Here is an 18387-nt window from a genome sequence, read left to right on the forward strand (position 1 = left end):
CACAGCATCATGACTCGGCAGATTTGCTCCGTTTATTTTATTATCTCGTGATGACGGAACTTGTTTATTGTTAAAACTGTGCTGTGTAACAATATTTATGTATGTAATAATAAGCTTACGTAGATAAGGGACTTTATTAGAAATAATTTAAATTCGAGCAGGTGCTTAACTCACGTTCGTAGATAAGGGATTTTAATTTGGGTATTTAAAACAATTTGGATTCGAGAAATAAATAGGGAACGATCTGGGAACTGTAATAAGTACTGATATAAAAAAACACAGGTAAATGAAACAAATAAAACACACATTTGAATTTTATATTACGACAAAGATACATCTGTCACCTAACTATAAAATATGGTCTTAAAAAAGTGCCTTTAGTGTTATACTTGTGGAGATACCAGATGTAGGCGTGGTAGACGTAAACTAGTGACAATAAAGGTGTTCCATTACCTAAGTTTATAGCTACATGATCCCTGCTAAATTGAAATGAGAACCGAGCCCCTGTGCCAACTCCCCTAGCCGCTAGCACTAGACGTATTTGCTATACTTGGTCAATAAGCCATTCAGCTACTTTTGTCCAATTGAACGAGGGAAGAAAGTGTTTGTGGCTACTTCAACAGATTGCTAGTTTGAGCTAGGCTAGCTAGCTGATGCAACTAGATTCATAGCAGTTATTAGTCAAAGTCTTGCGCGAAGGAAATGCCTTCCAATTTCTGGAAACGAAAGGCTGTGCAAAACTACGAATAAAAAACCAACTTATTTTGGAACGATTTAGAGTTAGCTAGTTTTTTTTTTTTGCAAAATATACGTTATCAATGTTATCATCATCCAAAATAAGTTATTTATCAGATTTGATCGATTTATCAGTGTCACACTATGGGTTTACCATGCCTTTGTCACGCCACGACCTTGCCTGTCGATGTCCCACACAGCTGGAAGTAAGTAGGTATGTAGTAGCCTGTTATCATGTTGTGTGACCGTTATCTTAAATTGAATGTTTCTACTGAAACCGTTATCAGCTGGTGACTACAATATTTTCATAATAATATTATCGATTGATATGAAGATTTTAAAAATATGTATGAGTAAAATGGGCGTGACATAGGAACTATTACTATGGCAGCGTAGGAGTGAGATTGCTATAATGTTTGACACGTAGTCAATTTCTTAGTTTCTCTTAGTTTCTCTTAGTTAGCGGATCTGAAGAAACATTGAACATTTTCACAGACAAAGTGAATTATTAAAATGAATATTATTTACTTAAAATTTCTATCAACTGGTATCTAATAATTTCAAGTTTCATGAAAATTCTTACGAATAAAGTAGGAAAAGCCTGCTTGCCTGATAGCACATTTCCAACCAGCTGAATAAATTTGAACCGTTGTAGTTAAGCTAACTGTTTTTATTATCGATTATTGATTAAGCTTTGAGGATGCTCAAGGATATATTTACCATGAAAGTTGGGTACCTTCTTTAATCAATATAACGCCAGTGAAATACATTTTACACCAATTTGGTTGCTATGACAATGCTATACCACCAACAAACATCTACTTTTCTATCTTCAAATAATTACCTTATATCGTTGAACTTCTGTGAAAAAGTCTTGAATAACTCGAACAGTGCTTACTGCAAATATAGCTTTTCATTTTTGGAAGGTAAAAATGTGTTTACATAAAAATACTTTTAAATAGATCGAGGACAATCTTCTTCCCCAACCTTTTTATTTACCTATGGAAAAGACAATTTTACTCGAATAAAAACGAGTTTACAAATATCGATTATGAAGTGGGTAGACGTTAAAAACTTACAACGAGTCAATAATTATTTTAGTTTTTTTTACAACGTGCGGTTCGACTCTACCTTAACGATCGACGAAGTATTTCCAAAAAGCTCGTTTCAATATAGTAATCATGTAGCTAGTAATTTTTACATTGAGTCACGCTCTGCTAGTGGCCACTAAGAATGACTGACTGACTGACTTTTTCACCATGACTTGCGTTTTTTGATCATGACAGTCTGTTTTGGGAAGTTCAGCTGGTATTTATCTGCGAGTGGGGTCTGCGTATCTTTATTAAATTCTTGACCGTTATTTGAAGCTTACTAGTTTGAGATAGGCACCTACATGTTTTCCGCTTTTATCTCCGTCCTTTTCTACCCCATATCTTGCATCTCTCTCGCACATCGACCAGTTTCACTCCCCACCAGGCAGGAGGCGACGAGTGTTCTCGGCGGCCACAGTTCGTCATTGGCGTCTTGTTTTCCGCCCGAGAAGGTTGGTCTAACCAACCGCTGTAGTATTTCGTTGAAAAATAAACTCAGTGCTCTCGCAGAACACAGGTGAGTTTATAATATTTTATATAATTTGTTAACGGTTTTACCGTTCGATATTCGATTTTGCGAAATCAAGTGTTAATATTTTGTACATCTACCCCTTTTTTGTCACGAGTTTCTTCCGTGTACTTTTTTTTTTTTTCAGTAATTTGTTTTCAGAATAAGTGACTTATAAAGCAAATACAGATGCGGTAAATAATAAAGCTACCACAGCCCGTGCACGTGACTATGGAAAAGAAAGCAAGCCCGAAGTTCCTAAGGCACCTGTGGCCCTAGTTCAATCCTGCAAGGCGTTCAACGGTTTGACAAAAAAGAATGGTGTGAGGTGCGGTCCAACCAGCATCTCCTTAGTTCGGACTGATCACTACCGCACTTGAAGAGGGCTGATGGTGTCAAGAAAGCTTTTCGGCCTTGAAAGACTTGGTACGCTCCCCTCGGACTACCAGTAAGTCTGTTAGCCACCCCCCATGGGGATCGGCTCATTATCACGGCGTGTGATGGTTTTCGGCCTTGAAAGACTTGGTACGCTCCCTTCGGACTGCCAGTAAGTCTGTTAGCCACCCCCCGTAGGGGTCGGCTCATTATCTCGGCGTGTGATGCTTTTCGGCCTTGAAAGACTTGGTACGCTCCGCCTAGGACTGCCAGTAGTATGTTAGCCACCCCCGTAGGGTCGGCTCATTATCTCGGCGTGTGATGCTTTTCGGCCTTGAAAGACTTGGTACGCTCCCCTCGGACTGCCAGTAAGTCTGTTAGCCACCCCGTAGGGTCGGCTCATTATCTCGGCGTGTGATGCTTTTCGGCCTTGAAAGACTTGGTACGCTCCGCCTAGGACTGCCAGTAGTATGTTAGCCACCCCCGCAGGGTTGGCTCATTTTCACGGACCCGCACAGGGTACCAATCTTGCATGTTGCGAGACGCAGCATCATTACAAAGTGGGGACCAGTAAGTATACTAGCCACCCCCCACAGGGGTCGTTTCATTATCACGGACCCGCGCAGGGTACCAATCTTGCATTTTGCGAGTCGCAGCATCATTACAAAGCAGGGACCAGTAAGTATACTAGCCACCCCGCAGGTCGGCTCATTATCACGGACCCTCGCAGGGTACCAATCATGCATGTTGCGGGTCGTACCATCATTGCAATCTACCCTCGCAGGGTGGCTATTTGGATCGACTTTCGAAGAGTCGCCATTATAACCTTCCCTCGAAGGGAAATGGTAATCACACTCACGCTGAATGGCGTGTGACGCAAAACTCTAAAGGCTCCCTTGGGACATCACGAGTAAATTACAATAAGAACCATGTCCAACAGACGAAACAAAGCGTCCAGGACCGCAGGCGGACTTTGATGCGTCCAACAAGGCACGTAAGTTATGACTTTCGAGGCGGGTTGCCTAACATTATATCAAGACCAATGGAAAGAAATGGGAGCTCCGCCTTTCTTGTCAAAAATAATAACTGGGTATCGGATACCATTGGCCAAAAGCCACCTTTGATAGATAATGCCAGATTTGACCAGAGAGTCCAAAGAGATGGATGTCGTCATATCCCAAATGATAAAACAAAAAATTCTATTGATAGCTGCAAATTCTGCCAGCTTTCTTTCCAATATGTTTCTTGTGCCCGAAAGGCGACGGAAAGAACCGTCCAATACTCAATCTCAAGGTTCTCAACAAGTTCATAATTACGGAACCCTTCAGTTTAATAAATGTTTTTCGCGTGCTAAAGTTTCTTCAGAAAGACGAATGACTGTGCAAGTGGATCTCGCCCAGGCTTACTTCTACCTTCCGTTAGCCGAAGGTCACAGACATGTTCTTCGACTAGTATACAGAAGAAGACTGCTTCAGATTACGTGCCTACCATTTGGCTTAAGCACGGCACCCAAGACCTTCGCCACAGTGACCAATTGGGTGGCTCAAACTTTGAAAACTCAAGGGTTACTTATAATTGTGTACCTCGATTTTCTGGTGGCTCACCAAGATATATTCGCCTACTTTGGGATCATTTGCACCACGTTTTGGATGGCAAGTGAATAAATCGCAAGCATTATCAACAAGATAATGACAAAACGCACTACGTGACAAACAGCACGACAAACTTAGAAGACCTGCATAGCTTGATAGGACTTTTAAACTTCGCAAGTTTTTGTTGTCCCATACGGCAGACTGCATTACCGGGCTCTCCTCATTTTCGTCAATGCAGTGTTGAACAGCAATCTATACCTACCCTATTCATGGAACCGTGAGCCAAACGGTGAACAAACCATAAAAAGGGTTCTTATAAGTCACGATTGAAGTAATGATCATATTTTATAAAAATAACTATGAAAGTAATATACTGACAACATTAGAAATTATATTTTAGAACGATGTCTAATCTTGCAATGCAATCTTTTCAAACTTATTTGAAATCAAATATAATAAATGCCGTAAATTGTTTTCTTAAGTTTAATTAAATATGTAGTAAATCGTTTACATGTAAAAGGAACCTAGAAGTCTTGACTGTCATACATAGAACCCTACTAAATTGAAGACCACAGATACTAAGAACATTTTACATAAAAATGTGACGTTTTTGTCATCGGTCGGGTTATACCCACCATTTTGAAAAGTGTCATTCTTTGGTTACATTGTGGGCTCACGGCTCGGTGAATGGAGTATAGCAATGTTGAACCTACCAGCAGATGCCTTAGCAGATCTAAAGTGGTGGCTGGTCAGCTGCCACCAAACCTTGGATATTCATACGCCACTTCCCTGTCACCTTATAACCACGGACGCCTCCGATGTAGGATGGGGGCACAACTGAACGGAACGCCCGTAATGGGTTCATGGAACAAGAGAGAAAAAGGCTTTCACTGCGATCTGAAAGAGATGCTTGCAGTATTAACTGGATAATCACGGCGAGTTGCTAAGGAGATCAACAGCCATTTTCAATGCAAAATGGGACTGTAGTGTCATATCTAAGAAATCAAGGTGGCACCCGATCAAGGAGCCTACCGAACTTGACGTACAAAGTATTCAGTTATCTCGAGCTGTATCAAATCTATCACGTCGTGAATCATATACCAGCCCTATTCAACAGTCATGCAGACCATCTCTCCCGACACAAACCTCCACCGGAGGGGCATCTTGTATCAGCAGTGGACCTATTTGCCTCGAAGCGAGCCCAGGGATACATAGTTGTGTACTACGTGCCCCTAGATCTGAAGGACCCGAAAGCGGGGTTCCACGATGCCCTTTTTCTCAAGTTTGGACTTACCCGCTAGCATGAGTATTACCGCCACCTTACCTTATACCGTAGGTCCTCAGTCATCTCAATTCAGGAACGGGAGTTAATCTCATAGTAGTTCCTTCGGTGGCACCAGGTATTTTGGCGAGCAGATTTGAAGTCCCGATCATTAGCAGTACCCTACACACTGATGAACCTCGAGCAGAAACCGATAGACACAGCAACGGGGATACCCCCTGCCAAGGTCAAGGAAATGGGGAGGGGGGGGGAGGGACAAGGAGTCTCTCCGACTGAAGTCTTCTTCAATCCACACGCAAGACTTATCAATCAGCTTGGAGTCGATGGTTAAATTGGGGCGAAAAGTATGAAATTGGATCCTATGAATCCTTGAATCCCTATTTGGACCTATACTTACCCAATTTTTTTTGCGGACTTACACATAGTAAATAAACTAGCATACAATACTATTTTATTACACAAGTCAGTTATAGCTACACTATGCAATGCAGAAACCACTGGAGAGCTAGGTTCACACGTTCTAGTCGGACACATTTTAAAATCAATAGCGCTGAGCAAACCTGTTCCCCGGGAAGCCGTCCATCTGGAATATTGACCAATTGGTAACCTACTTAAGTGCAGTAAACGTAGACAAGAATAATCCTTTTGCAACTTCCAGGCACACTGCTGCTCTTTCTTTGCTAGCTTGTTTCGGAAAGGCGAGTCCATGATCTTTCCTTGCTTGCAATAGACCCAGAACATTTCAAAAACAACAAAGATAATTTAATCTTATGGCCAGTCTTTGGCTCTAAGACCGACAGTTCTAGTCATGGGCAGTCGGGTTGTTGTTTGATGGATAATCAGGAAAATATAAATCTAAGTCCAGTGTATTGGGTCAGAAAGACTAAAGCCTTGTTAGAAGATAGACGGACATCGGCTAATTCCTTAAATTTATTTATATCCGTTAGAGGCCAACCAAAGGCAGGCACCCGAACGATGATTGCGGATTATATTATTTGGATTAAGACATTGTTAAAAGAGGCAGGAATAACTACAACCCCAGGAAGCTTCCACTCGGCGGTAGCGTCAAAATCTGTGTTGACAATATACCTTTGGACGATATATTAGCCAAGGGTAATTGGCGATCAGGCAATACATTTGCCCATTTTTACAGAAGAGAAAGATACCCACTAAATAGAAGTAGCAAGTTATCTCGATTATTTAATTAATCCAGCTGATTAATGTCTATATTTTTGTTACTATTGTTATTAAGAAGTATCGCAATATTTTTGTTAATTACTATTAGAAAATGAAATCAATTTTGCTTTTGTTCTTGCATCTCTCTTTTAATTTTTATTACTCATCCTCCGAGCCCCCTTCCCAACTATGTTGGGGTCGGCTTCCAGTCTAACAGGATGTAGCTGAGTACCAGTACCAGTTAACTTTTATTACATTAGTATTCCAGGACGCAATACACATACTTACTGATGTGATTACTTGTGTACCTAAGTACCTATTTACATACACAATTTCATTGTGCTTTTGCTCACATTGGCGTCCACTTCCACCAGGCGATAACAAACACGTCTCAAACTAGTAAGCTTCAAATAACGGTCAAGAATTTAATAGCAGCGTTTTACCTGAAATAAAACGCATATTAAATACTTACCTTATTTGAAGCTTACACTTGAATTTCTGCCTGGTGTTTTCGACTCAATGACGAACTGTGGCCGCCGAGAACACTCGTCGCCTCCTGCCTGGTGGGGAGTGAAACTGGTCGATGTGCGAGAGAGATGCAAGATATGGGGTAGAAAAGGACGGAGATAAAAGCGGAAAACATGTAGGTGCCTATCTCAAACTAGTAAGCTTCAAATAAGGTAAGTATTTAATATGCGTTTTATTTCAGGTAAAACGCTGCTATTACGTTCAAGACTGTTGCCGATACAACTCGTGTGTGGGACGAACTAGATAATACAAAACGTATGTATTTTTTAAATTGATATTTTTCGTTGAAGTTGCTGATTTGTTTTATTGTTGTTGTTGATTAATTATTAATTCGGAAATGTGTGTTTTTTACTAAACTTATTTGGTTTTCTCAATTATATTTGATTTGATAAATATATTAGGTAGGTAGTAACAGAAAGTTAGTGACTGACGGTTGATTTTTATCGAATTTCATTTCATTTGATTTTTTAATTTAACTTTAATTCTCAATATTGAAGCTAGTGTTATAACAAAAAGTTAGTTTCATCGATTTCGCAAGATAAAAATAAGCACAAAATACCACTACTGGGCCAGACACCAGTAAACAAATATTCTGTTGTGTTTGCAGGATCATGCCTAAATACGTGATAACCTACTTCAACGGGAAGGGTGTGGCGGAGTCCTCTCGCCTGCTGATGGCATACGGCGGTGAGGAGTTTGAAGACCGCCGGGTCTCCTTCCAAGAGTGGCCTGAGTTGAAGCCTAGTGAGTATTCTTAGAATATTTTGTTGATTTTGTTCTGATGTTGGGTTTATGTTCAGGATAATGTTACTTAAGTGAAAATATACTAGAATGATTAACTTTTTTATATTTGCTTACTTCCTTTTTGGGGTGTTTTATTGTCCGTTTATTTGAAACTGCCTGTTGTGTGAGTTGTTCCTCGCGCATTCACCCGCTTCCCGGGCGAACTTCCTGTCCCAGGATAAAAAAATTGTATCTAGTATTTTACAAGGGTAGTTAGCCTCCCAATAGCGAAATATTTTTTCCAATCGATCTAGTACTTTCAGATAACTTAGGAAGAGCTCAAACCATCAAAAAAGAAAATTCATTTTCTCATATTTTTGACAAGTACCTCAATTTTTCTTTCACTCAAACCTAAACATTTGACTTACAGAAACTTTATTCGGAGCTCTCCCGACCCTGGATATTGATGGCCAGCAGTACGCACAGAGCGTGGCCATCTCGCGGTACTTCGGCCACAAGCACGGGCTGGCTGGAGACACCCTCGAGGATGCACTGGAGATCGACCAGATGGTTGACTATATCATGGAGCTACGTGTCAGTGAGTACCTTTTCTAACCAGTGCCTCTAAAATCCGAGGAATTGTATAGCATTCCTTTGCATATACAATTATGGCACGCATTATTATCATGGTTTTCAGAAAAGTTCCTGTTCGGTTTTTACCTTCAGATTTAAACACCTTTAAAACTTTAGATTTTACTTCGAAGTTATTATCTTAGATATACTTCGATGTCAATGGTGTAATTAAGGCAGCTACTGGATGCGATCCTCTTGACGAAACTTCACAAACAAAGGATTGTATCAATAACAACCGCCCTAAATTAATCTCGTCCCGATCCATTACTAAAAACGCCTGTCTACTATTCTGACTTTCAAAATACTAATGTGTGTATCGTTATTCTTTCCAGAACTTTCCGAAGTGCATTACGAGGCAGACGAGGCTGTCAAGGAAGCGAAATACGCTGAGCGAATGAAAGAGGTCTTCCCAACATACCTGGAGAGATTCAACTCTATCATCACCAAGAACAACGGTCATCTAGCTCTGGGCAAGGTAGGTTTTCTTACGGCCTCAAGTAATGTCGAATTCTTAGCAAAAGTATAGATAGATGGAATATTGGTAGCGAGCGTTAAACTTCCTGAAAAGTCAAACTTACCATAGTGTCATTCGTAGGTATATCTTTCACGCAAAAAGTTCTTGATGGATTTTTATGTAACTTGGCGGTATTGCAGCTGAAATACCAGTATAATATACAGGCTACTTTTAATCCATTTGTGGCAAGGAGTTCCCTCTTAACAAGAACAACAAACGGAAGCCAGTTAGTAGGTACATAAATGTTTATTATTAATTTTGTTTTCAGTTGACATGGGCCGATTTCTTCTTCGCTGGTATCTTCGGCTACCTGAAGACGATGCTGCGGATGCCCGACCTTGAGAAGAAGTACCCTGCCTTCAAGCAGGTCGTTGACACCGTGTACTCTCTTCCCAAAGTCAAGGCGTTTACTGATGCTATTCCAAAACCTGATTTTAATTACTAGAGAGAATCTAAAGAGTGTAATGTATTAATATCTCTCGAACAAAACTGTAGCAATTAGTTAAGAACTTATTTATTATTTTGTGAGTTTGTGAATATGAATTTGTTAACTTCCACTGTGTTAAACACAATACTAGCGTGATACCTGTGTGTGTTATGTTTAAAACATAAAAAAAGATTTATTAAGGTTAAGTTTAAGAAATATTTTTGTAAGCAAAGCAAGTATTAATTTTATTCGTGTTATGCATTTAAATGGAGTGTGAAAAGTCACATAAAAGCTTTATTAATGCACCAATAAACACTATGAATAAAATCTTTAGCTGTTTTATTAAAAATGTCCTTTTTAGGTATTGTTTCATAATATTATGAAGATTGCAGTTCAGTTACGATTAGAGACTGGAAGACATTAGCTCTATATTGTCAAATTACAATCTTTAATTGCAAAACCACAGATAGTTTGCTTATTGAAATCTGCAGTTAGTTATCAAACCTGCTTGGACGCAGGGCACAAATGGCGTAAACAGATGACATAAGTACTTCAGATAAGGTTACTGAAACCACTTGAAGATAAGATATTTTTTACACGGGTATTTACCTGTGTAGCGCAGATAGGTGTAGATAAATTAAACTCCACAGTTGAGGTAAGAATGAATATATTTTACTAAAATGCCTGCCTATTTAAATGCTATTACAATGATTTCGTAGTATAGGGCGCGAATCTATCGCGATCCGTGCTAGCCAATGAGAGCGCTCGAACGAAACGTTATAAATATGGGTAGCTTGGCGCGCGAGACTTCAGTGGGGCGCCCGCTGTTGCGGCGCGCGCATGTATGTATTGCAGCTACAGTACTCCCCCCCTAGCGAAGCGTACCGGCAACTTCACGGCTCGGCCCGATCTCGTGCGACGTGTAGCAGTGGCGTCGTTGCTCGTAGAAGGACTCGGAGATCGGCTGGTGGCGACGTCTGATGCCGGTGGAGCTGGAGCGGGTGCAGGCGGGTTATCTTCATCGATGTTGAGCGTGTACGCCGGTTTTAGCCGGTCGATCGAGATGGTGCTGGATCTTCCCGGTAGCTGGACGGTGAAGTACTTCTCATTGCGATCAATGACCTTGTACGGGCCCTTGTACGGCTGCTGCAGCGGTTTGCGGACGGCGTCGTCGCGTAGCAGCACGTGACTACATGTTGTCAAGTCATTGTGCACGAACATGCCACGATTGCTTGAATGTGGCCTAAATGTAGGCGTTAACCTCGTGATCACGTCATGAAGGTGATCGACGAAGCTATAATCCATTGCCTTCGCTGCCGGTGATGGTGATATGAAATCGCCGGGTAAGCGCAATGCTTGGCCGAAAGTGAGCTGCGCGGCGCTGGTGCCGGTATCAGTGCGCACGGCGGCTCGTAGACCCATTAGCACAGTAGGTAGCTCGGCAATCCAGTTGTTAGCACTTTCTAAGCGAGCCATAAGTGCAGTCTTCAGGGTTCGGTATGGAGTAGTTAGACAACACTGGTTAGGCAGGCGAAATCACGTCGGGGTCACCACTGTAGCGCAGATAGGTGTAGATAAATTAAACTCCACAGTTGAGGTAAGAATGAATATATTTTACTAAAATGCCTGCCTATTTAAATGCTATTACAATGATTTCGTAGTATAGGGCGCGAATCTATCGCGATCCGTGCTAGCCAATGAGAGCGCTCGAACGAAACGTTATAAATATGGGTAGCTTGGCGCGCGAGACTTCAGTGGGGCGCCCGCTGTTGCGGCGCGCGCATGTATGTATTGCAGCTACACCTGTTTACCTGTATAACAATTACGTAATCTTGATATGGAGATAGTGTATTGCTAGGCCATTCGTTATACAAATTTGATTATTTAGATATACCTTTTAGTTTCCCAGTTAGAATATTCTAATGAAGAGTCCACTCTTTTTCCAACTAAGTCGGGGTCGGCTTTCCGACTTCCTATTTCCAGCCTATGCAGTATTTATGCCTTAGTGATCTGATTATGATGCCTTTGGTCCATTGGTTTACTCATAAAAAAGTTGTTGCGTTTTTTGGCTTCTTTTGTATTAGCAATTATTTTGGCTATCGTTCATATACCCAACGATTAATTATTGTACAAGGAGATTATAGGTACTAATATACTGTATTTCATCCGACTACCGCATTCTGAGGTTGATATAACCCTAGGACGTATACATGTACGGATTTTCCAAAGTTTATTTTAGCTATCACAAAAGTGAAAGCCTGACAGACAAACACATTTTTGATAGATATATGAACATTTATGTAAGCGACATCTCGGTTATTATAGCGACATTACAATGTCTTAAAGCTTAGAAAACATCTGCTTCTCAAATCGTTCCTGATAATGAAGACAGATGGCGCTAGCCTATGATTATGCTTTAATTTTCTTTTATTTTTTTAACTCATTATTATAATACATATAAATAAAATAAAACTGTATTCTTATTCAGCCATTTATTATTAAAGCTAACTTAACTTAAATATTACTATCAACAGTCTCCCTAGAGGAATTCTTATTTTCTCTCTTCTCTTCTTGTCTGACTGTTCTCACTCTGTCACTTTCTTCCACTTGCTTGATGGTATCAAAGAGAGGCATTCCCTTGGTCTCAGGGGTTAAGCAGAGCAGTGCGCCTGTGACTGCAGTAGCAACGCCGAAAAATGTTAGTGGTAAGGCCGTCGATACCGTATTCTGAAAATAAAAAAAGTTTTTGAAAATGGGTAAGTAAATATTGGTCAGAGATATAACTAATACTGGATTACAGAGAAATCTGCTAAATTACGACCAAAAACTGTTTTAGCACTTTTGAAACGACTTTTTAACAAGACCTTTACTCTTAGTACGAGTATAGGTATAACACAAATTGATTACTATTGTTCTATAGTTAGCGGTATACAAGAAGTTAATAATGATGACGGTAACAAACTAGAAACTTAGTGAGGTATTACCAAGATAGGGGAGAGTGGAGCCAGCATGCCTCCGATCCTGGAAGCTACAGCGCCGAGTCCCAGCAGGGTCCCTCGCACACTCGTGGGGAACAACTCCATGGCATAAGTTATGGCTCCCGTGAAACACGCAGCTATGATCACCCTGGACATCAGGAACAGGGTGATTTTGGCCCACTCGTATTCTAGAAAACAGATTTAATTAGGTTTACAAAATGCTAAAGATGTGAAGAAGTCTAATTGTACAGGTCATCATCCTCCGAGCCTTTTCCCAATCATGTTGGGGTCGGCTTCCAGTCTAACCGGATTCAGCTGAGTACCAGTGCTTTACAAGAAGCGACTGCCTATCTGACCTCCTCAACCCAGTTACCCGGGCAACCCGATACCCCTGGCTAGACTGGTGTCAGACTTACTGGCTTCTGACTATCCGTAACGACTGCCAAGGATGTTCAATGACAGCCGGGACCTACAGTTTAACGTGCCATCCGAAACACAGCCAATGATGTCTAAGATATACTTAGAAAGTACATACAAACTTAGAAAAGTTGCATTGGTACTTGCCTGACCTGGGATCGAACCCGCGCCCTCGTACTTGAGAGGTTGGTCCTTTACCCACTAGGCCACCACGACTTTTTTTAATTGTACAGGTGTCAGTTTGAATTCGACATTTGGAAGGAGGCTGGTCCAAAAATATTTAAAAATTTGAAAAAAAAAAAACATGTCGTTTATTTGTAAAGACTGGGTGTAAAAATATCGTATCCAATACTTACGATCCGGAACCAACGCCGAGACAATACACACTACGCTGCACACGATATATCCAGCCATCAAAGGCACCTTTCTCCCAATCTTGTTCATCAGGTACAAAGATATCACTTCCCCTGGAAACGACATCACGGTCGACAGCAAAAAGTTCACGTACTTATCTCCCGGCAGCCATACAGAGTTTATCATCAGGCCGTAGTATACAAAACTCGATGTGAACCGACAAGATGCCGCCACTAGCAGTCTCATCAGTATCACTTTAGACTTAAATATCTCTCCGTATCCCTCTTTAACCTGAACTTCATTGATATCAAACTTTTCTTTCAATTCAACGTCTGTCATAGCTTCTAATTCTTCATAATTTATGTTTATATTATTAGTTTTTGCAATGCGTTTCATGGTTTTTTTCGCCTTATCTATTCTGCCGCTTACAATTTGCCATCTAGGGCTCTCGTAGACGAGGAAAATGTAGGTGATGAAGAAGATGAGGGGACCGTTTATGATGCGGATGAGGGTCTTCCAGTAAGGCACGAACATGGCGATGCAAGCGAACAAGCACTCGCCGATATAGATCGCATATGAGAAGAGAACTCCTGACAGCAGTCGGTACTTCGAGCTGGCTATTTCTAGTACTGGAATCAAGAGAAAATTTATATCACTACATAGTAAAAGACAAAGTCGCTTTCTGTGTCCCTTAAACCCCTATGTATGCTTAAATCTTTAAAACTACTCAACGGATTTTGATGAGACTTGTTTTACTAGATAGAGTGATTGAAGAGAAGGTTTTATATCAACATTGCACCCGAGCGAAGCCGGGCGGTTCGCAAAAAAATTTAAGATTAAGTTTTTTTAATATACTATGTTTTAGTTGATGATGACGAGGATATACTAACAAATGACCATAGCAGCAGCATAGGAGCCGCCAGTGACGGCTGCCTCCAGGAACTCGATGACAACGTACACGTAGTAGGTGGTCGCGAAGGTCTTGATGTGGCCGATGCTACCACCGATCACACAGAATAGAAGCGTCGGCTTACGACCGAACCTGAAAGACATAAGTATATTCAATGTCACTGCAATATATTAAACTTCCCCAATCAACATTGAACCTTATTTTTTGTATGAATAAAGTTGAAAATCTATTTAAGTATAAGATATTGTAGTAGCTTGAAATGCTAGCGTCTTTACAACAAAATTATTTCCGTCCAACAATGTATCATTATCACATAAGGGCACTCAACTTTTCTGATTTATTTTCTGAGTTGAATCTATTGCTATCATAATATAGTCTACATAGTATAAATAAATATAGTCCTCGACCTACTTCTGAAAAGGCCTATTGATCCATACGAGCCTATTAAAATCTTACATTGCATATTAAGAGCAATTAAGGCAATTAATTGGCTGCCCAAGACCGAGACGGTAGGCGGGAACTGGCTGATATTTTGGTACTACTTAGCCAGCACTGGGCTTTAAGCTTAAAAATCAAAATCAAAAGTCATTAGTTCAAAGTAGGCTGAAAATCAGCACTTTTCGAACGTCAATACAAAAGACAGCCCCCAAAACGCCCGCCCTTCACCACTTCCTATGTGTTTTTGCTGGGAAGAAGAAGTGGTGGAACAAACTCCCCAGCAACACAATTCTGTCTGTATTGACCTCATGAGCTTCGTAAGCTATGTATCATTTTCAACTATTTGCATATATCATTTTCAAGCTGTGTATTATTATTATAACACGGAAAGCAATCATCAAATAAAAAAAGATAAACCATCTTGGCAGTCAGGTAAAAGGGATAGTTTCCTTTGACGATCCTTCAAAATGGGCGTCATTTTCTACAGGAGTAATCAGTAATATGCTCACTTGTCTGACATCCATCCTGACACGACCATGGAGACCAGCATGCCGGTGCTGTGGACGGTGCCGATCAGGTTGATCTTCCACGGCTGGCATGCCAGGTCCAGCTAGAAATGTCAAACGGACACTCAGTTCAGTCACGAAGCAATATTTACTAAGAAGGTAACAGTTTGTTTTCAGCAATATCAAACTTGAATATGTACACTATATTTTCAAACTAAAACTACTAAGTATATTTACTTGTAGTCTTGCTGAAAAAGCAATTCTAACTATTAAACCTGTCGATTTCAGTGGATAGGTATTTTACCTCCAGATGTTATAGGTAATACCTATATAACTTTTTGCAATGTTAAAACAGAAACTATGTACATATTTACATTTCTTGGTACTTCTAAGTTATAGAATAAACAAAATTATAACACCCCATATCAGGTATTTTCCTTATTGTCAGTGAAAATTCGAGCCAGTTTGTTTGTCGTTTGGTGAGTTTGAGTCAGTTCTATCCAGTTGAAACTTGTTGAAATCGAGACCATTTACATATTTAACTAGTGTACTATGGACCATATATAAAACTGTTAAGGCAAATTTTTATTCAAACTTCGCGAGTAGCGAGTAGAGTGTAGTGTTCAAAACAAATCCTTCCATTTAAGGCGTCGTTAGCACAATAGTGGCAAATGCTATAAACGTTTAAAAATAAAACACACGATTCATTGATCCATCTATTATTTTTCGATTAGAGATTGGACGTAATTTGTATGAAGGTAATGTTAAAATTCAATCTCAACTCGCAATACAACAGATGGATTACTTATTGTAATCCGTAGTAAGCAAGTACATACTACTGCAAAATGACGTCATATAGAAAAAGGCATGTCTCAACACCATTTTTCGCGGTATGCCAGCGATTACCTACAGGAAAAAAATTCGTCAAAACAGTTTAGGCACCTGAAAGTAGTCTTCATCTCATCATAAATTTGAGTTTAAGTTTGTTTGAGTTTGACATCTAAATTCAGCTCGTACCATTTTAAACTAAAAAATATATACTAACCGCAGCAACAATAGTATTGTCAGACTCGTAAATAAATTCCGTGCACGTTTCCACTTCATCCGTAAAGCTGTCGTTTGCACAGACGGTTGTGCCGGGCTTCAGAACTGGGGCTGTGCATCTGTCTATGGTTGTATTCGGCCACCATGATGGGTAGAGGCTCGTTGAATTTTCAGTTTCGCATTGAGGTACACGACATCTGTGAAGAAAACATATAATGAGTTGCACCATTTGGTTAACCAGGCAATTTTGCTTTCTACTTAGGTACTTGTGTTTAGACGTTTGCAAATGTTTGCGATGTACCTGCATAGATATTATCGGACTGATTTTTCATCCCACGTAAATACGTTAAATTAGTACCTACTAAATAAGCACCTACCTAATTAAAGATGTGAAGAAGCGTTAATAAATATTTTTTTTATTTTTTATAAATAATGTGGATCCTACAATAATGTGCACCTATGATTTTTCAGGTTTACAAAAACCTTAAGATTTTTCAGGTTTACACCACCAGTTTTCAGTACTCAGTAAGTAGAGTACCTAGGTAGATAGTACTATTTTGCGGAACATTCGTAAACTGTTTGCCTGTATGTTTCTTAACACAAACAATCATGTAACACAAGGCCATATATTCACAGCATGTGGTGACTGTAACCTCTCGGATGCCGCGGTATTTAAAGCAATAGAAATCAATTGTCTCTGGTGTATGACACTTAACGGGTTAATGTACCTAGACCCCCTTCTCCTTGACATAAAAAGGCACTCAGAAAATATTCTTTAAAAATTACAGTTTGCCTTCAATACTCAATACTCAAGAATAACCTACTTTCTTAGCACAAATTAAGTTTTCCTCAATGTTCCTCCTTGTTTTTTTTATGTATCGTAAATATACTTAAATATTTTATTATTAATAAGTCTATGATCCTATACATTTGTTGATATTTTATTGGTGTGATAAAGCCTTTCTTACACCAATGAAACTTATTTCACTGATAGGGAAGTAATTTTCCATATCGGTCCAGCATGACTTGAGATTAGCGCCTTCGAAAGCAAACAATCAATCGAACTTTTAGGTTTTATATCATTAATAAGTAGTAGATCTATTATAGTTTCTTTTCCCGATTGGTAAGTAGTAGGTACACCAAATGCTGCAAGTCCGACTTAGTAGGTATATTTTCGCACTTTTGTTCATAAAGTTAAAGTAAATAAAAATATCCATACAACTTATTACTAATACATACCTATAATTAATATCTCCAGCAACGAATATATAATTAATATTGATCATGGTGACGAATACAGCCGGTAAACAAATCAGAGTGTACTGAATTATTTGATATCGTCCAAAAGTTTCCGTCAAGTTTGATATTTCACATATTTTCTTATTATTTTCACTCTTTTTATCCGCCATTTTAAAATTTATACTATGTATTTTTAATTGAAGTAAATAAAAAAACTGGATGTTAGGGTAATTAGGGAATTTGTACTTTGAAACTTTCTTCAAAACCGCGATTCGTCGTTAAGAATTATTGCCTAAATTATTTCTTCATGTTTATTTACATTTTCAACTATTTTGTATGATTAATAATCAACTACTTATTAAAAAAAAGTTTTCTTATAAAACTACATCTATTAATTTGAATGAAATACTAAGTGACACATTTTACGCACTGCCTAGCTATATAATAAAGGAATTATCACGTACGAATGTACACAACTAAGAACAATGAATGATACACTATCATTACATCTTACATCAGAGTGTGATTAGCTACAGCTTCAATATATAATAACTATGTATAGTTTGTCTGTGTGTACGTCAGAAAGACATATGGGACGTACCTACGATTTACGAAGCTTTTGCTACTGTTTGTTCACATGAACTTTTATAAACAGTCTTGGCAGTAGCTAACATAGTTAAAACCTATACCTACCTATAGGCCAACATGTAAGCACTGAATATGTAAAATAGGCAACTTTTAGGTTAGATTTAGGTCCAAGGATGGAAAGTAGTTCTCACAGGATGCGGATGAAACCGCGGGTCGAATGTAGTGAAAGCTGTAATTGGGCTTTGTTCAATTGTCTATGGGATAGATAGAGCATTGTCTGTCCCGTGGGCAATGGAATAGAGTTGCGTTCCGTTATACGCATTATTTTT

General features: G+C 39.5%; 3 protein-coding genes across 3 annotated transcripts; 1 reads left to right on the top strand and 2 right to left on the bottom strand.

Annotated features, from left to right (window-relative positions):
• Positions 1-7462: 7462 nt before the first annotated feature.
• LOC110373211 (glutathione S-transferase 2) lies at positions 7463-9835 on the top strand. Its single transcript, XM_021330404.3, has 5 exons — positions 7463-7542; positions 7895-8031; positions 8441-8608; positions 8976-9118; positions 9426-9835. The coding sequence occupies exons 2-5, from the start codon at positions 7899-7901 to the stop codon at positions 9600-9602; spliced, it is 621 nt and encodes a 206-aa protein (XP_021186079.3). The 5' UTR covers positions 7463-7542; positions 7895-7898; the 3' UTR covers positions 9603-9835.
• Positions 9836-10439: 604 nt separating this feature from the next.
• On the bottom strand, positions 10440-11060 carry LOC135118125 (uncharacterized). Its single transcript, XM_064039256.1, has one exon. The coding sequence runs from the start codon at positions 11058-11060 to the stop codon at positions 10440-10442; it is 621 nt and encodes a 206-aa protein (XP_063895326.1).
• A 999-nt stretch (positions 11061-12059) lies between these two features.
• Positions 12060-17954, bottom strand: LOC110373210 (organic cation transporter protein). The gene is made up of 7 exons (XM_021330403.3): positions 17471-17954; positions 16233-16428; positions 15191-15291; positions 14224-14375; positions 13336-13962; positions 12569-12750; positions 12060-12311 (listed from the first exon to the last, which is right to left on the bottom strand). The coding sequence occupies exons 1-7, from the start codon at positions 17638-17640 to the stop codon at positions 12099-12101; spliced, it is 1641 nt and encodes a 546-aa protein (XP_021186078.3). The 5' UTR covers positions 17641-17954; the 3' UTR covers positions 12060-12098.
• Positions 17955-18387: the final 433 nt, after the last annotated feature.

The sequence above is a fragment of the Helicoverpa armigera genome, chromosome 18 (genome assembly GCF_030705265.1).
Source record: "Helicoverpa armigera isolate CAAS_96S chromosome 18, ASM3070526v1, whole genome shotgun sequence".
Taxonomy (NCBI): Eukaryota; Metazoa; Arthropoda; class Insecta; order Lepidoptera; family Noctuidae; genus Helicoverpa; species Helicoverpa armigera.

Excerpts from the sequence above, each read along its gene's own strand:
- LOC110373211 (XM_021330404.3), top strand. The coding sequence starts at position 7,899 with ATGCCTAAATACGTGATAACCTACTTCAACGGGAAGGGTGTGGCGGAG. Across the intron at positions 8,609-8,975 it reads TATCATGGAGCTACGTGTCA|AACTTTCCGAAGTGCATTAC; the intron begins GTGAGTACCTTT and ends TATTCTTTCCAG. Across the intron at positions 9,119-9,425 it reads GTCATCTAGCTCTGGGCAAG|TTGACATGGGCCGATTTCTT; the intron begins GTAGGTTTTCTT and ends TTTTGTTTTCAG.
- LOC135118125 (XM_064039256.1), bottom strand. The coding sequence starts at position 11,060 with ATGGCTCGCTTAGAAAGTGCTAACAACTGGATTGCCGAGCTACCTACT.
- LOC110373210 (XM_021330403.3), bottom strand. The coding sequence starts at position 17,640 with ATGGCGGATAAAAAGAGTGAAAATAATAAGAAAATATGTGAAATATCA. Across the intron at positions 16,429-17,470 it reads GCTGGAGATATTAATTATAG|ATGTCGTGTACCTCAATGCG; the intron begins GTATGTATTAGT and ends TTTTCTTCACAG. Across the intron at positions 12,312-12,568 it reads CTCCACTCTCCCCTATCTTG|AATACGGTATCGACGGCCTT; the intron begins GTAATACCTCAC and ends TTTTATTTTCAG.